The sequence below is a fragment of the Heteronotia binoei genome, chromosome 7 (genome assembly GCF_032191835.1).
Source record: "Heteronotia binoei isolate CCM8104 ecotype False Entrance Well chromosome 7, APGP_CSIRO_Hbin_v1, whole genome shotgun sequence".
Classification (NCBI taxonomy): Eukaryota; Metazoa; Chordata; class Lepidosauria; order Squamata; family Gekkonidae; genus Heteronotia; species Heteronotia binoei.
This window is the reverse complement of record NC_083229.1, coordinates 38,977,308-39,000,097: the sequence shown is the minus strand read 5'-3', so window position 1 is coordinate 39,000,097 and position 22,790 is coordinate 38,977,308. Positions and strand designations below refer to the sequence as shown.

Below are 22,790 nucleotides of genomic sequence, written 5' to 3'. Positions count from 1 at the left end.
TTTCATAACACTGCTATTGTAGTGATGCTTTACAGGACTCTTCCATCACATGTTAAACTTGATTAGTTCAAGATTTCTGTTAATAGACGCCCCTATTACTCACAGCATCTTACACAAAAGTACCTTCTACAGCATTAAAAGCAAATTAAAACAAGCATTAAGTGTTCTATGGATTGAATCATTTTAGACCAAGTCATCACTCATCGGCAGAACTGTTTATTATCTTCCAGACTAAGATAAAGATCTCTGGTCTACTGTTCATAATAAATAAAACCATGACTTGAATTGCCAGCTCCACTTCCACAAGTCACAACAAGGGTGTTTTGTAACATACAAAGCAGCTTTAAATGTTATCATGCTTTAATACAGCACATAAAGCTGCGTCAGTTCATCCCGAGAGGATCGCACATGGCCAATTTTGTCACATATACATTCATGAGATACACAGCAAGACAACCATCAGATGGACAACTGAAGTTCACTCTGTGTTTCTGCTGAGCAAAGTCAAGAAATTTTAAGCAGTCAGGAGCCTTTTTATTCTTTATTAGTACTTTACTACAGTTTTTATACATGCATGGGCGTGCGCACACACACACACTCCAGCTCATCTGCCAGCGTTAACTGATTTCTGAACAGGGGTTTTACAGATTTTGTATTGTTCCTCCTAATTAACCGGAAGAGCCAAGACATTTGCCAGCAGCTCTCTCTTGATCCAGCATTTCAGCTATCACAAAGCCTACCTGATTCTTTAATAAAATGTATTTAGGGAATTTCAATGAAGCCTTAAAGGGACTGGAGATTAAACTAGTTGAAAAGCATGCAGACTAAACACCAGAAGGCAGAAAAAGGGCTGTAACAAGAACATAGGTCAACCTCAACATTGATAGTTTACCTACCCAAAGAGATTATTTTTTTATGATAGGCATATCATAAAAAATATTTAAAGCTATTCAACCAGAACTCCTGGCTATAAATTTATATGCCTATCATAAAACTGGCCCCAGATGGCCCCCCTTTTTGAATGGTGTAGCCCTCTTGAATAGCATGTAAAATGCCCTTAATGCAAAACACTCTGTCATTTTAGTATACAATGTAATTTTTCCAGTTGACCTACAGTAAAATGTTGTGTGAATAATTTAAATAAAAATTTAATTATTTTGAAACTGTATACAAATCCAAACTATGGTAGGAGGCACGCAAAAGCCACAGAACTAATACAAATCCAAAAGTTTGGAGTCTTCCCTGCAAAGCATTTGTGGCTTTTTTTCCCCTGCTTGGTCATTTGTGTTGGTAGCTTATACTCACAAGTTCAACAGAGAGCAGCTGATGCCAGAGAAAAACCAAGAACAAAGTCAAAACACTCAACTGAATTTGACGTGCACAAATGACAGATCTAGAGACTTCACCTGTAGGAAACCCCTTCTTTCACAAAGTGCTGTTAATGCTAGCATTTCTTTAAAAAAACCTACAACATAATTGCTCTTTACGGAGGTGTTTGTTGATAATACCATTTAGCAACTGTATAGGTTAAAATGAAATCCTTTAATAGAGAGAAGTGAAACATACTTTTCATAGTGCCATCTTCATCATCGTCATCATCATCATCGCTGTTTATCACCATGGTCCCCAAGTCTGATTCCAGCATGGTGCTGTTATGTTCGATCATTGTTTGAGCACTGTCACTCATAGTACTCGTGGCCCTCATTGTGCCTGCACTTTCTGAACTACTCTTCACCATGGTATGAGAATCCAGCTCATCTTCATCCTGCCAAGAAACAAGGACAAACAAACCTGAATCAAGAATTAGTTCCCAAAAACACTTATCTTGAGAACACAAGAACATGGAACCACACATGAACTCTCCTTAGAGTTCTATTTCTTTACATTAAAATACAACACAAAATGTGATCTAAAACATCCTTCTGACATACTGACTTTCAAGAGGCCTCAGATTCTCAATGGGTTTTCACAGATGTGAGTATTTTAGTGAACATTAAGGAGCACATGAAAACTCATTATTATTTTTCCTTGTTCCCACACGTCTTCTCATTTCAATCCTACTCCAAAACAAAACTGCACTTTTGTAACTTAATGTGTCATGGTTTGTAGCATTTCTTACACTTGCCCACTGCTTCTGGATATGTTGGACCTTACACACAAAGAACTGATACAGAAGTTGGGAAGCAGAGCAATGGAAGGAAAAGAAAACGTTGAATTTTTCCTGGTATTGCTAGCATCAGCTTACAATTTAGTTTGTAACAAAAGATCATGGTTTTTTATATTTTTCCTACCATTTATCATTGTCCAGTGTACCCAAATGAGAGGATAAATGTAAAAGAGGAAGGCTTCCTTGTTCAATACCAAGACAGAATTTCAGCACATCTCAAAACAGTAAAACAAAGCAACAATCCTTAGCACAGAAACATAAACAAATGAAGCTTGCCTTATACGGTGTCAGACTTTTGATACTTTTACTCTACTGCTATGTAGTTTGACTAGCAACTGTTCTCCTGGGCCTTTGCTACCCAAAGTTCAAGGGAGGGGCCAAGAATCTGTTTGGCATACAGAAGATCCACAGTTCGACCCCCAGCTTCTCTAGTTAATAGAAGTAGAAGGTGATGAGACCTTGGTAGAAGGTGATAAGACCTTCCTGAGACCCTGGAGAGCCATCACAGTTTAAGAAAATAATACTGACCATGAAGAACCAGTGGTCTGATTCACTATATGGCAGCTCCATATGTTCTTTTAAGTTGCCATGGATCTGAGACCTTCAACATAAAAGCATAAGTTCTTCCATTGAGCTAAGCAAGTCCCTCCCTAAGGGCAAAGATAAAAAGTTTCAACAGACAAGAGTCCATCAAAGCAAAAGGGCATTGAAAACCCCATCTCAACTGGCAAGACCAATTGCTTTCTTTTGTATATAACCAAAGGATTTTTTCCAGCTATGATAAAAGGGGCAAAAAGAAAACCTGTTGATACTTTGTAGAAAAGTATCTGCTGAGCAGATGCTTCAGGACTGTGGAACAGAGTTAATTCCAGCAAAGGATACAAAAGCATTTCCAATCAGTGGCAGTAATGTGCCAGGAATGTAAAACAGAGAACTGATGATAATCCAGTTCATGAATCATAAAATCCATATGGAATAGAAGTATTTGAAAACATTATTAGGAAATCCTACTCTCTTTCTGAAGTCAGATTTAGAGTATGTGCACAATATCCCAACTATTTAAGAACTAACATGCTGTTCTATGCCTCAAGTCCTTTTACAAGGGCACATTTTATAACCCACAAAGAACAGCAGAATGCAAGACGAGGTGCTTGATGATTGCATTAAAACTTCCAATTAAAAAGTGTCTTATTTTAGGTGACTCCATAAAAAGTGAAATGTTTTATTTTAGTCCTTTTTCGAGAGCCAAATGAAATCAGCCAAAAGTGTGCCTTCACAGCCCATTCCAACATTACCCAAATTCAAATACTGTCTTATAGAGTTCAGTGCCTTAAAAGAAGGCCAAATACCTCTAATGAGTACCAGGCAAAAAAGGAGAAATAAGCTGTTCTTGCAGCTACAGCAGCGGTAATCTTTCAAAGTATTGACAGTGTGTCTAACAGTGCTCATGACACCAAATAAAACTATAAAATCAGGTATATGAGCATTGTTTTTTATCTCTACAATGGTCATTCAAATTCCAGCTCTAAATGTCATGGACCTAGCTCTTTATATGGATATCTTTCAAGAATTTCTTCCCTACAGTGTATTTAGAGAAATATGTTCCTTGCGCACAACAAATAGGTGTTGCCATGCCAAGGCCACAATAAGCTTAACCAGGCAGTGCATAACCAAGGAAATCATCATCTTGTTTCCTTAAGCAGCAGCATGGCTTATCCTCCTTTTAAACAAGCTATTAAACAAGCCATATGCACAGTGACTGTGAAAATTAATGATTAAAAAGAGTGCCACAAAAAGAAATGTGTGGAAACAACTTGCTACCACCATGAAGAGGTTGTTATTTTGTGAACAGCTTCTTTGCATCCCCTATTCCCACTTATTGCAAATTTATGCCATCTAACGTTTGATTTCCATCTTGAGTTTCTTTCATATAGTTCCCCTTCAGATTAAAGTAGCTTTAATTAGCTACACTTATAATAACCAGCACCTTATTCTTGAACTTAATTAGAAGTTAAAATAGGAAACCTGTTAGTTCATAAGATTCCTATACTCCAAGCGTTCTTTAAAAAAGGGGGGAAAGGAAAAAAGGGGGAGGTTTAAGTGGTAGAAGTGCATGACAAGCTATAGTATCTTATTAAACCACAAGTACAATAGTGCTTTTGGAAATAGATCGTTCCAGCCTTTCCCTTCCCTCAATAGGCCCATGTGACTCCCCCAAAAGCTGATGCTCATGGCTCTCAAAATGCCTCAAGGAGCTGAGGTAAGGAAGGCGCCAGCAGTATTTTTGTTGTCAGAACAGGCACTGCTGACAGAAGGCAGAGGTGGGAACAATTTTGTCCAGTTTTGCTTTCCTTAGTGTTCTGTGTCCTTTTGACTTAAGAAGGGCAACAGTATCCCATATGGAAGTCACTTCAAATTAGAATTTATAACCACATGTATTCATGTCACAGTGCCAACATGACAAAGCCTCTGGTATTCTAGCCTGTTCAGTTTTCAACATGAAAATGTATTGTCTATAAACAATCCCAGGACTAATCTTTAATGGCACAATATTTACATATTGTTTCATAGATAACTAGTCTGGTATCTCTATTGATCACAAACCCATAGAGCAATACTTCAGATTTTCTTTGTTTGAATTAGTTGATGCGTTTTGCCAAACATATTCAGAACTTAAGTACCATACTGAGTAATGCCATTATACTACTAATAAAAGGAATGAATTGGTGCTCCTCCTGGTGGGGGAAAAATAAAAACATAATTATCAGCTCTCTCATTTATGCATTACCTAGTTTTTTAGAAGTCAGCTGTCCATCACACTTAGAGCAGTAACTATTACCTTCTCTCTGCCAGGCCTCAGATTCAGTGGGAGCTCACAGGAGTGCAGCTCCTGAAGCTTTCTGAGAGTTCCACCTCCTCCTTCTGAGAGTTCTACCTCCTTGTCCATTGAATAGTATTGCAGCTGCATAACAATCCCTGGATGAGCTCCACCACCTATTTTTCTACAAAATGACCGCTGCTCTCTGCCATACCATTTTAGACATGTCAATTGTGTTATCTGTTACAAATCTTTCCTTCTTGAAGTCAATTTTAATAGCATGGTTGGGGAAAGTCCCTGGAAGCATAAATTTGCTCCAGTTCATCTCACTACTTTGATTTTTAAAATCTCAGCCATTTGCTATAATAGTAATGGACTTCATCAAGGAATTGATAGCAACGATTAATTTCTAGCTATTGTGCAAGAATGGCAACATGAAGAATATCTGATGAACTAATGTAAAAATCTTGTTAAATACATAATGGTTATGAACTGAAAAACAGGAATAATGAAAGAAAAATTACTTCTTTGAAGGATGAGAAAGGAACAGTCTATTATTCTAAAGCCACTACACTTCTAGTTTCTAGTTATGGCAGCATATTATGTATTTCATTCTAGAAAACAACTGGTCCTATATGTCATATATGTAAAAATAGCCCATTTCTTCTTGGAAAAGTATCAGTGTATACTGAATTAATATTTGCAGTATACCTAAAGCCACTGGAGGGAGGGGAATCTTTTCTTGTAGATTAAATAGATTCGTGACTATAGTCAGTCTTTACACTTCCACACAGCATATGGTACATGCAATTCTGGCACCCCATAGCATTTTATTAGTCTTACTAGCAGAAACCTTGCTTTGCAAATATCCAAATACTTTTCAAGAACATACAACTTTCTTTTCATACTGTAAATGGTAGAACACCACATCACCATCCATCGAGTAGCAAAACAGGTCTTCTCTTTTAAAGTGAGCAAAGAAAGAATCCAAGCTTTATCTCACAGTGGACGAGCAATTTTAACTCATCTTGATCTGTGCAGAATACAGCACTAGAGGGCAGCAGAGACAATTTAGTAGTAGAACACATAACCAAGATTTACATACTAACAAAATAGTAATTTCACGTACTATTAACACCTCATCATCACCTTTGAAGGGAAAAAAATGTGGACACAGTAACAGCTATCTTTCCAAGAAAGTACTGTTGTAGCTGTATCAACATAAAAGGGTGCAGCATTAGGAAATGAAAAAACATGCGTAGGGATTCGGTTGCCAATGTAACTCAGCACAAACATGTATTTTCAGCAAACATTAAAGATCTATTGACTCTGGTAAAGCTACATCCTTCAAGAGTTCATAAATCAATTTCACTACATTTTTATCCATATTAATAATGCCTGGCACTTCTTCCAACAAAAGATGACAGACATTAAAAATGATCGTAGACATTAACAATTACACAAATACCAAGAAGAGGAATTTACATATCATCTCAGATTCTTTTATGCTCTGATCTCAACTGACTATTTTAAAATAAGATGACACCCTTGTATGTTGAGTTACCTTAGAAATGGACACACTTCAGTGGCACCTAAAATCATTTTTCTTTCTCACCTTCTCATTCACAAAGACACAGGGGATCTGTTACTTCATAAACTAATTTTCAGAAATTCAAACAAGTGATTCCGTAAGAGCACATTTTATTTCATTAAAATGGCTTGGATTCTATGCTTGGAAGAGAGTTCATTCTTTGCAGTTTTACTCTTTCTATTTGAGCAAACCCCCCCCCCCAAAAAAAAAAAGCTATCCAGGAGGTCAGGACATAACGTGGGATGCTGCATAGGGACTGCAGCACGCAGGACGGATTCAGCAGAAATAATTCCCCACCTTCTTGCACAAGCCTTTGTGCAAACTGAGCACAAGGCATTTCCCTCCCAGAGCTGCAACTCCCTCCCCATTTCTATATCCCATACTATTCCTGATGGTCCCAACCTTCAAGTGTGTCCTCTGGGAATTCTTTGGGGACAGGTGGCAAAGATCCCTACTGAGACCTCTATTTAAAGGAGCCAAGCCATGCCCCTCAAACTAAGGTACATCTCACTACAGAAAACAAATACATTTTTTCAGTGTCTGCCATAAATAGGTTCTGTTAAAATATGAGCATTATTTTAAAAGCCATAGCTGGGCAATACATTGCCTGTGGTGTGTGTTGTGTATGTTGAAGGAAACACTTGGTTCTGAGAATCCTACCTCATATCTGAGAGAAAAAAAAAGCTTACAGCCCTCTTGTTTTCAAGACTACATTTGAAAAAAGTGATGGCAAAACCAGAAATGCATTGGAAACAAGAAGACAAGTCAAAAGATGGACATATTTTAAAAGAACTCCCCTGATGTTACACTCTACTGATTTCTAACTCTGTCTTGATTTTTAAATGGAATTCTACAGTTGCTATCAACAGATAAAGGACACAAAAGAATAACTGTAAATACAGTAGCATGGAAGGAAGCATACTATGCTGTTAAGAGTGTGCTTTCTTATTTCTTTGAAATAATAATTATTTGGTATTTGAATTTATTCACTGGAAGTGTTTTTAACCAATCTCCTGATAATGGATACTTAAATGTGAAGCAAAACATACGGCATGAGGTTGATTATTAGTTCATTTCTTTAAAGATCCACAGAAATAAATATTTAGACATGTTTCTTGGGCGCTGCCAGGCAACGAGTTGCCTTACGTTTCCATAATACAGCTGCCTGACCTCAGAATCAAATTTGCATCACACTTCAAAAATGCATAAAAGAAGAGACTGGTCATGTTTAGTAATGCTTAAACTAACATTTAAACTTTGATATTGGGATTAACCTTCTGTAGAGTACTCCGCTTGCACTTTTTACTTAATTAAAAAAATCTGTACAATTACTTCAACACCTATCAAAACATGTCAATTTGTCAGAATACATTTTCATCAGACAGGCTAGTCCTGTAACACGCCCAAACTCTATTCCAAGAGTATTATTTCTGGTCACATTCAGTAGAGCTTTCCAACAAGGAAGACTTACTGCTACTTGTTTATGAGAGTGACCCAGGCTATAGGTGTTCAAAGCTCAAGCATTTGAAGATACATTATATATTGAAAAGATTACCACAGGCCATTTTCCTCTAATAAACTGCTAGGAGACAATAGGTGCACCAGTTTTATTATATAAACCTGATACTCTCTCTTCAATTACATAAAGAAGGTTAGGGCCTTTTCTTTACATTTCAACCCCTGGTTTATTTTATTTAAAGAAGACCTGGTTCTAGGAACTCCCTGACTCCTTTATGACAATCAAATCCACTTCCAAGAAAATATCCACTGTAAAGGTAGCTTTTTGTAAGGCTGAATATATTAGCATTAATGTTATTGTGCTCAATGTTATATGGATGTTCTAACAATAGCAAGAATTTAGCTCTGATGACGATGTTCTGAACATTGGCCTCTTCTACACAGCATTCAAAAAGAAAAAGAATGGCCATCAAACATGTTACTTGCATTTATCTTTCCTTCTTGCTAGAACAAGCATAACTGATGAGACTAATATAAAAGACAATCAACAGATTTGTCTTTTCTATGTAAACATTCACAAGGGTAAAATTACATATTTTATTTCACAAACACTGATCATGAAAAAGCATGCAAACCTTTGAATTATTTAGAAGTTCTTGTCAGGCAGCAGAAACAAAAAGTACTCGATATGTGAACGGCAAGAGTAAGATAGTTTACCTATATAAATATAGCGGGCTGAATCCAAAGCAAGGATTGTGCATCTCCCCCCCCCCCCTTTTCCATTCCCCCTGCAGCCATTTCCAACCCCAGGAAAGATTGGTCAGATACAATGAGAAGGGCAGCAGGAGGTTAAATTGCTCCCTTCTTCCAACCAGGGTGAACTACACAGACAGAAGAGGCAGGAAGAGAAATTTCTTTCTGCCTCCCTGATTCAGCTTCCTGTCTCGTTTATCCATTTGTCTACATCAGCCCCACAACTCCAGGAACAAACTTTCTTGAGGTCAGAAAGGACTGCTGGAGGGAAGGAAAAATCCACAACCAGCACTGCATTCCAATGATGGTTTGCTAGATATATCCTTCGAAACAGGTAAGATTGTTTTGACCAGGCCACTAAACACAAAATATTTACAGACAATAATACACAGTTGCAATAGTCCGCCAGCCAAAGGCATGCTGCCTTTTTGTGCCTGCACATGTGTTTTGAGAAGTCGTAACTTTTAATAATGTGCTAAGGAATTTAAAGACATTGCACACCAATTCTCCTAAGCCAGGGTCAAGAAACAGCATACAAATGTATCATACTGAAATAACTGACCACACACTGGAGACCTCAAACACTTTTGTGTTTCAATCATGTGAAACCAAACAGCCATTCCTATAAACATAGCTCCTCCTTTCCTGATAAACTACTTTAATCAAAAGAAGGTAATTCCTTTAATTGACTAAGCAGGGAAGCCATTACGAAAAAGAAATGCACTCCTGACTTTTTTTCTTTAGTTTATACAAAGTTCTGTTTCAGACGGATATGTTTTGGGGAAGAACTCTAGTTTTATTCATACCAGTGGTACGTATCATGCCAACATTTGACATGCCGCTGTCAACAGAGGACTGTAATTCTGTGTTACAAGCTGTTCTCCACTCCAGGGCTATAGCTATGAGACTGTTTCTTTTATCATAAATGCAATGAATTATAATTTGCCACTTATAATATGGGAACCTTATCAGTTAATTAAAAGTTGACCTTTAAATTCTATTTCCTTCATTCAGCCAAGTATGGTGACCAGAATCTGAACTGCCAAACAATCCACAACTTAAAAAAAAAAATCACTGCAATCCATTAAGCAGCAACAATATTTGTTCACAATTCCATCACAATGAGTTAGACAACTGGGTTTTTTCATTATCATTAAACCAATACACCAGTTATAGAAATAAATGCTGAATCAGAACAAATTAATATTTATCTGGTAAATGGCTGGAAATTAATAATCATCTAACAAAACAACAAAATACTGTGCCACATCCAAACAAGAGAAAATGTATTCTCTAATGAGAAGAGAATATTTATTCTCTCTAATGCTGGGACATTCCACAGGTACAATAATGGAAACCTTGATACAAACATACAGAATAGGAAGACTGCACGCAGAGTCTAAGAGTGCCTTATAATTTCCTTGCCTTCATCTCCCCACCCTGTGAGATAAGTGAGGCTGTGAGAAAGAACTGATCTTGAGAGAACAACTCTGAGAGAATTGTGACTGAGCAAAGGTCACCTAGCAGCTGCATGTGGAGGAGTGGAGAATCAAATCCAGTTCGCTGGATTAGAGTCCATCGCCGTTAATCACTACACCAAACTGACCTTGTAAATTCATTATCCTCTTCAAGTTTAGCATATACCCATTGGTAATCGTATTTCACATGACACCATAAAATGCTTATCAACCAATTAAGGTTATCAGAGTCACGTTACATAGCAGGCCATATATGAAAATATTAAACTTCAGTCAAATTGGGAAGGAAAGGAGAAAACAAATGCAAACTAATTCAATGTTCATGCGTTTCAGGAACCCTCTTCTCCCCTCCAAATTTACTCTGGGAACGGAATGTTAATTGCACAAGTATTATTTGACATGTCATGCATGGCCTGCATTATTCTATAACAACAGTGGCTGTGATCCAGAGGGAGGATATGCAACATCCTGGCACGTGTTCAAGTTGTTTTTGGAGAGCTCCCTTCTCAGAAGGTGCTCCCACAGAAACCATTCTTTAAATTCCCTCAAGTTCAAACAGCATCTGAGAGATCTGGCACAAAAAAAACCTTTTCAGAAGAAACAGAAGGTCAGGGAGTTCATACTTTCTCTCTCTTCCCCCCCCCCCCCGCAAACACACATGATTTCTCCTTTAAAAGGGCTCTTGCGACAAGCCCCACAAACTCCTAGGAGTAGTGTGTGGACGTTTTTCAAAAAAGAAATCAACAGAGCAATCCAAGTGTGTGCAACCTTTTCAGTCATCGTTGAAACACTCAGCATACACAGATGGTTGTTGAAATGGCTAAAGAAGACATTTAAATAAAAAATACGCAATTAAATTCTCACACACCGAATTTTCATCCTCTTCTTCCAGTTCCCTCTGCTGCTCTTCATGCCTCTTTGCCTTGATTTCCATAGCTTCAGTAATCAGGTCTCTTAAAATGGAAACTGGTTTGGCATTCTTAATAAAAGGATGCTAAAAAATAAAACCAGAAGTTATATAAAAAGATAACAGAAGATCTGAACACACAATACAAATAAAAAGCAGCATGTTAAAAACAACATGCCAATCAACTTCACAGAGCAGCGCATGAAAGAACATTTCCCTTTGGACAGCAATTAAAATCTGGAATAAGAGAACATATGATCTGTTTAACTGCTTTGCAGCTCAATAGGATTTTCCTTTTTTGTTTGTTTAGGTAAATAGCAACCATGAGAGGAATGTTACTACAAAACACAACTGCTTAACAGTTAAGGACATAATTGTCCAAAGGAAATGTGAATTAGGTGGTAAATAAACAAAGCGATGATAGCCTGACATACAAAAACAAACTTTTTAATGCATTCAGTTACAGCATTTAATTTATCTTAACAAGCTGACAATGCAAATTAGCAACCACTATGGCTTTAGCAAACCTGTATTTTAACATGAAATGAATCTTTCAGCCGCTGGCAATGATGAAATATGAATGACGCAAAAATAAAACCCTCAGAACAGGCAAACTGCTTTGCACTAAAAATAAAGTCCGTTATTTACTTTCCTGTTTAAGAGACAGTGTATATATTCTGGCCTTAATGTGAATTTGGTGCTAGTTACAACACCTGCTGTCAAAAATCCTGTCCCTTTCCTATATGTTTCCCCCCACATATTTCCAGATGTGATACATGGGTTTTTAAAGCCAAACATTATACTTTTTGAAAATTAGGTGGGTGGATGGGTTTGCTAAATGGTAAACTTGCCTCTGGTATTCTTAACGGTTTGTCATCACTCTATGGATTAAGGAACAAATATGGTGTATTATCAAAAGATTTCCTATTATGCTACCAAGGGTCCTAATAATACAGTTTATTTGTTCTCTTCTGGTGAAGGTCATAAAAGAACTCTTGCTGTAACTTCAGCTTGGATTTCATCAGATTTCAGTGTATGTGATGTACTCTTTGGTGTAGTGGTTAAGTGTTGGCCAGTTTGGTGTAGTGGTTAAGTGTGTGGACTCTTATCTGGGAGAACTGGGTTTGATTCCCCAATCCTCCACTTGCAGCTGCTAGAATGGCCTTGGCTCAGCCACAGCTCCCACAGAGGTTGTCCTTGAAGGGCACCTGCTCAGAGCACTCTCTCAGCCCCACCCACTCACAGGGTGTCTGTTGTGGGGGAAGAAGATAAAAGAGATAGTAAGCTGCTCTGAGACTCTGATTCAGAGAGAAAGGTGGGGTATAAATATACGGTCTTCTTCCCTTGCTCATTCATTGCACACAACCAAGATGTCTTCCATCAAGGTTGTGCTTCTGGAAAATGACTTTCTTCCTAGGAAAATGAAGTCCTTCCCCTAAGACTGCACATTTGTTGCGGTTGTGACTACGATGTAGGATGTGATTGTATGCACACCAGAAGCACCTATTCATTACTGCCTGTGATATCATTACTGAAGTGCAATAAAACTCATATTCTGATAGTAGCAAAGATACAACTGTAGCTTTCCTGTTCTGCCACACCATCACAAGGGATCTTCCACAGTCAGGTGTGAGGAGCATTCAGGGCAGGTCAACAGAAAAGATTTACTGTACTCCAGCAAAACTACACAGCAAGGGCAGTGTGCTAGTAGTGATGCATCAGGACCCACAGAAGCAAATCACTAATATTGAAATGTAACTGAAGCACATATTTTTTACCATGAGTAAAGGATTAGAGTTTGCATTTCTCTCCCAACTTATCAAAGAGAAGAACTAAAACTACAGTGCAAGCTCCATGAAAAATGTAACCAGAAGTTTGTAAAGATTAATCTTTAGTACCAAGAGCAAGCATATAAGATTATTATGAAATATTCATCTGAATAGTGAAGAATGGTAAAGATGTGAGAATAAAGGGGTAGGGGAAAATAACCAGCAGTGAGGGGATAAAATAAAATCATATCAAGATCTGCCACCTGCTAGAAATGGCCTAGGAAGATTCTGCTTGTAACAGGAATGAAAAAAAGAGTGGTTTTCCATATGCAACAATGATTGAGACCACCAGCAGCATGCTTAGAGCCTTACTAGATGTTAAAAACAGTACGAGCTCTCCATAGACACTTGCAGTTCCTTGTGGCAACTCAAGAGTAAATCTGCAGGAGGGTTCTATTTGGATCAAGACCACTGCCCGCAAGATGCCAGAATCCCTGCCTTCTCTTCTGCACTGTTTTTGATGGCTGCAACAGCTTGGGGGCCATGGTGGGGGGAGGGAGTGATTTGTTCTGCTGGGAGCCAGAATAGGCACTGAATACTTGCACATGCTGGTACCCCAAAGAAAAAATAATGTTCACACCTACAGCACTTGAGCTGTTTCAGCTGCCAAAAACAGCACAGGGAAAGGTGCAAATTCTTTCTTCTCCCATTTGGTGGTCACAAGCCAAATAGGGCCCTGCTGCACATTTACTCACAAAGCTGCCATCAGGAACTAACAGCTACAGTATAGCTGAAACTCCCCATGGAGAACTCATATGGTATGGGCTCTCAGAAGAAGAACTAAAAGATCTGGGCAATGGAGAGGAGACTGATTGGACTGACTTTTCTCTACTATGCCCAGTAGATTTCCCTTCTTCCCCTAAGGAACAGCTGAACAATAGAACAGGGAGAAGGAACAGTTACCACTTCCTGGAGCTTACCTAATAGGGTTGCCAACCTCCAGATGGAGCCTGGAGATTCCCCCCCCCTTACAACTGACCTCCAGACTACAGAGATCAGTTTTCCTGGATAAAATGGTCACTTTGGGGTGAATTGCATTGTATTGTACCAGGCTACGGTTCCTCCATTCCCCAGACTCTACCCTCTCCAGGCGTTGCCTCCAAAATCTCCAGGTATTTTCCAACCCAGAGCTGGCAACCCCACCTACGGAATCAGAGAAGGCTCCTCTATGCCCTGAAGAGTCCAGAATAGCAGAGACACAAGGGCAGAAAGACCAATATCCAAGAAAAGATGTGGATTTCAGGCAGGTTCACTGTTTCCCAGTCTGAAGCAGCTACATACAGACCTGCAGAAGTTGTGTTGCAGTAGCTCTCTGCTCAGGGTTCTTCACTAGACATTTTTTCACAAAATCAGTGAATTCATCAGACCACAGCTCTGGCTTCCGGAACGTTGGAGGGGGATTCGTAGGAATCATAAAAATTGCCTATTGTTTTTAAAGGAAGGAAAAGAAGTCTGTAAGACTATCAGTATTTCAGCAAATTAAAACAATATGTTTTTTCAGGTTGAAAACTGGAAGAAGGAGAGAGAGTTCACTCTAGTACCACTGGCATAAAGAAAGCAAATTCTCAATACAGCAATTCTTATCATTGAACTATAAACCTCATGAGAAGATTTTACATTTTTCCATCTCTCTGCCGAAAACTGAACATGCTTTCTTGGTTATACATATACAACAAAGTTGCGATGGATGAAAATCAAATTCCAATTTTATACAAGACACTGAATAGGGTAATCAGCTGGTTCAGTGCTTACATATTGTAAAATAATCTAATCCATTAAGTTTTAGGAATCTGTTCAAACAATTCAAACTTTATCTTGTTACAAAAATTGTTATAGTACATTTATTTGTTAAAGCAGATTATCTCTAATACTATCAATATATTACACAGCCATGGAAGCTGCTGCAGCCCAGGCCCTGCCCACACCAAAGGAAAATAAGAAACAAGGAGTTGCCCCTCCTGGAAATTGAGATGATGCTGATATTTCTCCTGGGTGGTCTGCAGCACTTACAAAGTCACAGAAAGGAGTCATGTTGGAGCAGTTCCTACATCAGCAGCACAGCATAAGGTGGGAGGGCTATGATAATTTTGTTATAACCTCACTGTTAGGATGGGATGCTTTTTCCAATGCCCCTCCTCCCCTGTAAAGAACTACCTTATGTGGAATAAACCAGCACACAAGAGATAACGAATTAACATATATTTTTTACAATAAGCTACTTTACTACATGCATGGTTTTGGTCCCCCCCCCCTCCAAATGGGTATGTATATACAATGCCACCCCCACCTGTTATCTCAGCCAATACAATCCAGAATTCTACCACTTCATTCTGAATGATGTGCGGTACAAACATCACAGTTAAGACTTGAACTCCAGAGTGTCTTTCATGCCAGCTCCCTCTAAACTGGAATTCGATCCTCTTTTAAAATCCATGCTGATAGGAGAGCGGGCATGCACAGAAACTACAGTTTGTTCAGACATCTAAATTCACACGTTGTGCGAAAAGTGATGTTTTCAACTGGAGATTGTTTTCATCCTCCACAGGAGAAGGGAAGTGAACAGGCATGACAAACAAGCTGCATTTGTGTCTGCTGTAGCAAACTAGAGTTTAGTTGTGCCTTAGTGTGACAACTAATTGTGACCAGTGTGGGGAAGGAGGAGAATGGTAAAATAATAATAATAATAATAATAATAATTTCAGTTTTGCGAGTGGAAAAAGCAGCCACCAACATTTTATGAACAAACATCACACCAGGTGTGTTCAAGTACTCCTCCTTCAGAGATGCAATCATTAAGCTTTAGAGAAAATAAACCACAAACCCAGAGCTTTTTTTGAGCAGGAATGCACAGGGATGCAGTTCCGGCTGGCTTGGCATCAGGGATGTGATCTAATATGCACATGAGTTTCGGGCAAAACAATGGTGACATCAGGGGGTGTGGCCTAATATGCAAATCACTTCCTGCTGGGCTTTTTCTGCAAGAAGAAAAAAGCCCTGCACACACCCCAGTGTAAGTAACCCCTGGTTTTCTTTAACTCTTTTTAAAAAAATACCGTGGTGTCAGGGTGTCTTCAGACTAGTATTTTATACAAAGGTAAACAAATATCTAAACAGATTTCTCTTATAGCCTCAAATGGCCTATAAATCAAATTGTAAACCTAAAATTTAAAACATTCTGCAGGAAAAATATTTACTCCCAACCTTGACAATGATCAACTTTTGAACTTTGATTTGATACACAATCACATAAGTCAGCTTAATATAGCAGTAGCTATGAAAAAACCAAAGCAAGGGGGAATTGGTTTAACTACTGTTTATACAGTATCATCATCCTCATTGTAGAATGAGCTGAAGTTCTATAGAGTAATTAACACTGACCTATGACACACTGACTCAGTAGAAACTACTACATAAGCCACCATATACGGGATCATCAAAGCAGGTTCCAAAGCCTTCAAATATTTTTATTTCACTTTACAAGGTTGCTTGGAATCAACCCCATAGAAATTTTTTTCAAGTACAACTCTGAATTGCTTTTTTATAGCCAAACAATTGGCCACATGAAACAAACAAGCATTTCTTACAGTTAAATACTCAATACAGAAGATTAGCTACGTTGCTAAGTCTGCACTGAAGTAGAAAAAAATCAAATCCTACTCAGAGTCCAGCAACAAGACTAGCAACAGCAACCCTGCCATAACGTGATGCATAGAGGCTAGCTATTATCCGGTTATGTGAAGAGATCTAGTTCAGTTTAGTGTAGTGGTTAAATGAACAAATTCCAATCTGGGAGAACAGGGTTTGATTCCCCATACCTCCACATGCACCTGCTGGGTGACTTTGGGCCAGTCACAGTTCTTTCAGAACCCTCTTAGACCTATCTACTTCACAGGGTGTCAGTTGTGGGGAGAGGAAGGGAAGGAGATTATAAACCACTATGAGACTCTGAGTGAAGGGTGGAATATAAATCCAATCTCCTCCTCCTCCTCTTCTGACATAGCAGGAAGCTTCAGTGAGCCAGATCAACTGCCTAGTTCTGGAGGGATGAGCTATCTCCTATGTGGTTTCAAAAAAGCAGCAGAGACAAGAGTAGAACTAACCCTGTGGTGTGCATTCTGTTTAAGTCACCTTGGGAGCAAACTTTTGAAAGGGAGGTACAAATGCTTAAACAAACACACAAAACAACTAGCTATATTTAACACCCCTTTTTTTGTCCCTAATGAAAGCTCACAGCAAATCACAACACCATTTCCAGTTTGCCCGCACAGTCAGCTCGTGATGGTTGGCTATGCTGAAAAAAAGCAACTGATCCAAACTCAGCAAATGAGCTTCCATGGCAGAGTAGAGATTTGATCCTGGGTCTTCCAGATCCTAGTCCAATGTTCCAAGCACAACATCACAGCTACAACCAGTGAGATGTTCTGTTCAATGCCTTCATGGAGCAAGTCTGACTTCTGTTTCTACCCAAATACCTTTCTACCATTTCCTTCTGCTTACTAAAATAAAATGTATGTGCTAATATCACAAAGGCTGCAGCAATTTGCAAGTACTGGTTATATCTGAAATTTTGCTTGCCAAAAACTATGGCATTTCTTTTAATTTCATAAATATGATAAATTCATATACTATATTGACATTTTGTAACTTTAAAGCAGTAAAATAAAGTTGGATAAGAAAGTTTCACATTAATCTCAATTTCTGTCAAAGCTTAAGTTTTTTCGAGGAAAAAAAGGTTTTCTTCCACAGCTTCAAAAATTCCAGAATTTTAATCTAACCAAATCTTAAATCTTTCATCTAACCAAATCTTAATGCAAGCATACCTAACATGGCACCCATCAACACCTTTCCTGCCACGTGCCAAGAGTTTTTTGACATAGGTAGAGTCTCATCAGGCTTTTGCCCAGTGAATCTTCTGACTGGATGTGCAGATTTCAAAAAATGTTGCTTTGGCAGCAACTGCTACCACAGAACAAGATCTTGATTGTTTGACTGAAGGTAAGCCACAGCAGCCATTGTGTATCTGGCTCCATTTTGTGGCTGTGCCCATTATGCTGTGTTAAAATTGTGAAGGTACCCTCCAGCTCACAGAGGTTGGGGACCCCTGTCATACTGAATAATTATACAGCAAGTCAATAAACCTTAGCCAAGAAAAGTTGGGAAAAATGTGCTCAATCTTGATTATTTTAACCATCTGCAGTGTTTAATTTCAACTAATAAAATAAGAAAAACAAATCACACTAGAAGCCAAACTAACATTATCTTCTAATTTTTTTAACTTTTTTTTAAAAAAATCTGAATTTAAATGATATATTTTTATGAACTGTAGCTGTTTAACGAATTCATGAAGAAAGTATCCTTGAAGTTAATTAAATCACTGGCAGGAAGTCATGCTGAATTTCAACAGATTAATATGTAACAGTGAAAAATTAAATACAAATAATACAGCTGAATAATAGGTCTTTAAATGTTAAATTAAGAAATTAACATTAAGAATTAAATTACGTATTTATTAAGGGTCAAACTTTTTGTGATCTCTCAAAAGTATACCCTAAAACAGCCCTTTGAGGCCATTCAGTTTTGTAACCTTCACTTAATAAACAGAACTATTATCAGTGCTACTTTAGGAATGGATCAAGAGACCACTGAAACAAATGAAAAGTTTGCAGTGACATCTTAATACCTGTTCATACCTCATACCTCTGAAAACTAGTTCTATTAATTTAATTAAATACAATCTTTACTTCAGATTTAACCTTCAAAGGGAGATAACGGCTTAAGAATTGAAGTAAAAGCTCCAGTGCTTCTTTGTAAGGTATCAATCCAGTTCTCAAACTTCAAAAAGGTTCTCATGAAATTCAAATTCCATTAAAAAAACCAGAACTACAACGTGCACCAACAGTACAAGCTTTCCATCATTTATACTCAAACTGAAATGTATATTCTTCTAGATGATAACTTTTGGGTATTATTTAATGCTGGTGAACTTAATATAGCAACGACACATAAGATGGAAAAGACAAGAGGACAACTATATGATTAACAGCGAAAGTGAGTTAGCATACGATAAGCATTTTATCTTTGCCTACAATATTACTCCTAGTAATTTCTGTACATATTTTTATTATTCAAGAGGTCACATGAGCAAACATGACTTTCAGAACTGTGTTGATTCACATACAAGAGCTTCAAGAGCAATCCTCAGCTCTCCAGTTCAAGCAGCTAGTTGAGTTACTTGACTTGGAGCCACAACTCCAGAATTTCCTCCTACACTCACCTCAACTCCCAGTCCCAGACACTGATGAAATCTCTCCACTCTACCAAGATTGTGGTTTATGTACACTGACCTGGCTTTGGTCCAAGGATTTAAGTACATGTCCATTATTCCTTTACAGTCTGTATATAGGGCTGAATCAGCTACTTATTCAATGCTCCCAACAACTATGGCACATAAGCATAACAGAGTTTTTAAAAGAAGAAATATTAACAATGCTGCTCTAAATAGAATTACACTTTTCTAAATTCACTGAAGTCAATAGACTTGTAACTCCACATAGGACTGCAATGTAAGCCTGCTAAAATTAAAAGACATCATTAAACAAAGCCCTAAAATGATCTACAGCAGCCAAATACTCAAAGCATCTGTTCTGCAAAATGCTTTGGCTTTGGAAGAAAAAGGAATCTTGAAGCTAGAAAACTGCCTCTAATGACCACTACTTAAAATCTATACAACACTTTAGAATGTTCAGCGAGCTTGTGATAACCCTGTGGGCATAGTTACTTCTAAACTGTGATAAGAGGTGCCAGTGCACAAAATTTTAATAGACTACTGCTTTCAGCCTTTTTTTCCTCCACTGGAAACAGCAGAGGATGGGGGTACTATATTCTGGGGCCCATAGAATTGAACCCCTGGTCCAATTTTTTTTTGAAACTTGGGGATGTTTTTGAGGAGAGCACCAGCAGCTATGCTGCAAATTTGGCACCTCTGCCTCAAAAAACAGCCCCCTAGCTGTTATAGTCTATGGGCATTATAGCCTATGGGGCCAACTGATTAATGGTCCCCACAGGCTACAATGGAGCCAGGGGGGGAAATATTTTTGTTGTTGTTGTTGTTGCACACCCCTATTATGCTTTTCAGTATGATTTGTAAGCTGTCTTGAGTCACAGGGAAAGTGGAAAATAAATATTTGAATAAATAAGTAGTTTGGGCAGGTTGATAACTTTTAAACAACTTATTTGGGCAGGCCAGAACAAGATAGTGGACTGGGGTGGGTAGATCTGTTCTTCAGAGACCAGGTCTACCAATATAGTGGAAAGAGGTCAATAGACCTATTCTCCAGGACAGGTGTATCAAGATAGTGGACTGGAGCAGTAGACCTGTCCTATGGAGGACAGGTCTACCAAAATAGTGGAAAGGGGTGGATGAAATTAGACTATTCTGCTTTCTCTTATAACATTTAAAGTATTCTTAAAGTATTAAAGTATTAGACTATTCTGCTTTCTCTGATAACATTTAAAGTATTCTTAAAAATAGTTTAAAAAAATTTATTTTGAGATTTTTACAAGATTATGAAAGTAATCGTCTAAAAACTATTTCACACAGTCAAATAATGTAGACTTCCTCACAACTTTAATGCTACTAAGCTTTTTCGCTCATGAGGTAGAATTTCTGCTCCCAACACTGTGGAGCTTACAGGGAACACTGTGGGCTAGGATTAGAACTCTCCTAGTAGAGATGGGTTATTGAAGCTGAGAGGCCCCTTGGCACAAGTGAAACAGAACCAGGTCCGATTCATAACTCAGTATGTTAACTACTAGACTCCACCAATATATAGTTCTCTTCACACATAAAATATGATAACATAAAAGTCTTGAAGTGACAGATAAAATTAACTGTTCTTATGATAACAAGTGGCCAACAGAGTTTTATAGCTCAACACAAGCTTAATTTTACAATTAAGGAGAGAAGAAAAGTTACTTCCTGATGGTGAAGAGGAAATGATACATGTTCAAAAATACAAGTTTTACAGGGTGCCCAGCAGGTAAAATAGATGCCTAAATGTGTTTTGTATCTTCAGATTTATCAAACAGAGAAAATTTTCCAGCTTTCTCCTTTCCTGTACAAGAAACAAATTATGTGATATTTTGTTTGTGTTACAATTACACTAATTCAATGCAGGTCATTTGCTTTTTTACTGAGTCCAGATGACATTTACTAAACTAAACATGAAACAATTAGCTTGGGGAAAGTAAGGATTCTGATCGTTGTTGGGTGGGTTATACAGTGACTATATAATACTACTGTCTTCATTAACACCAAACAAAGCAGTTGAAAAGTGACTAAAATGTCTGTGTGTGTGTGTTTCTTTTTTCAGTTTTCAATGTTGTCCAATAGGCAAGAACAGAGGCTTTATAAAATATTTTCCTTCCAACAGCTTGGATTTAAAATGCACTGTTAGTCCCTTTGGGACAATAACAATGCAATTTGCACGTACAGACCTGTTGAATTGAAGCTACTGTAATACAAGAGAAATACACAGAAGTGGTGTCTCGGTGACCATTAAAAACACGAATGATCTCAACCTGTCCTCCTCCTATAACAACATTCTCACTTTCAGGTAACTTCAACCACTGTTATTAGTTGGGAATGTAATTCATTTTACTGAGACCAATGTATTCCAAAGGGCAAGGGGAGGTTCAAATTTTTAATCCTCAATGAAAACACAGTCACTATCTCAATATTTTATAGTCATTTACTGTAATATTTACAATCCTATACTCACAAAGGCAGGTTCTGAAGGATAAAAAGGTAGACATCCCCCAGAGTTCCAAGAAAATCCCATGACAGTTTGAAAGGCACCCTAGCCATACCACACAAGCAAGGAAAAGAGGAGTGGCAAGCTCTCAGGATCTGCTCCCAGTACTACAAAATATGATTTATACAGTACAATCCTCCGCTTGCTTCAAATTCCTGAACACCTTTGTGTGCCATGAGGGTAAAAGTGAGTGCAAAGGGTGCTCATTGTGGAGGGAAGAAGTCCTTCACCACAGGCCCCTGCCCCAGGCACCAAACCCACTCTGCCGGTCCACTGGAGCCTGGCCCTAGCAGGGCATCACCAGGGGCCTCAGAACCTCCTGCCCCTGATCTGTTCCTGGGGCTGTCCACAGAGGCAAAAGAGTTTTTAGCACTACCCAGAAACACCACATGTTGCTAACACTCTTTGGAGAGCAGGACTCTGACAGCAGTAAGTAAGAGGTTGGGGAGAAGCATCCTCCCCGTCCACAGACGCAAAAGAGTTGTTAGAACTGCTCAGAGACACCAACAGTTACTAACACTCTTTAGAGAATCATAACAGTGATCCAGAAGGCAGAAAGAAGCATCCTCCCCTTCTACATTCCAAGTCCTTGTTGCTGTTCCTGCCTCAAGTACACCCTTCTGTGGCCCCTTCCCAGCCCAGTACCAAAAAGCAGCTGGGCCCAGGGCTGGTCCTTCCATTAATTTGCCTAGGGTGCTTGGCCCTGGGGGGGGTGCCAAATGCAGCACCCCCTTGTGACTTGCAGAGACCTTCTCCACTCTCTTACCAGCTTTTTCGCTCGCCTGCCAGCTTTCTGCCTCGCCCGCCACCACCTTTCTCCATTGCCCGCTGCCTTTCTCACAGTGTGGGAGAACTTGCACTGGGGGAGGGGGACTAGATTACCCTGGAAGAGGGAGATAAGCAGTCCCGATCCTGTGCAAATCAGAGGAAGGTATGAAGTTCCTACATTGTACTGGGGGTTGGAAAACATTACCCT

General features: G+C 38.6%; 1 protein-coding gene across 1 annotated transcript in view; it reads right to left on the bottom strand.

Moving 5' to 3' along the window:
- STK3 (serine/threonine kinase 3) overlaps positions 1 to 22,790 on the bottom strand; it is a 175,854-nt gene that overhangs the window by 96,319 nt on the left and 56,745 nt on the right. Inside the window, exons 7-9 of the mRNA XM_060243453.1 lie at positions 14,287 to 14,424; positions 11,134 to 11,259; positions 1,567 to 1,765 (exon numbers count right to left, since the gene is read on the bottom strand). Of these exons, the coding sequence (XP_060099436.1) occupies positions 1,567 to 1,765; positions 11,134 to 11,259; positions 14,287 to 14,424 (463 nt within the window). The remainder of the gene's footprint in view (positions 1 to 1,566; positions 1,766 to 11,133; positions 11,260 to 14,286; positions 14,425 to 22,790) is intronic.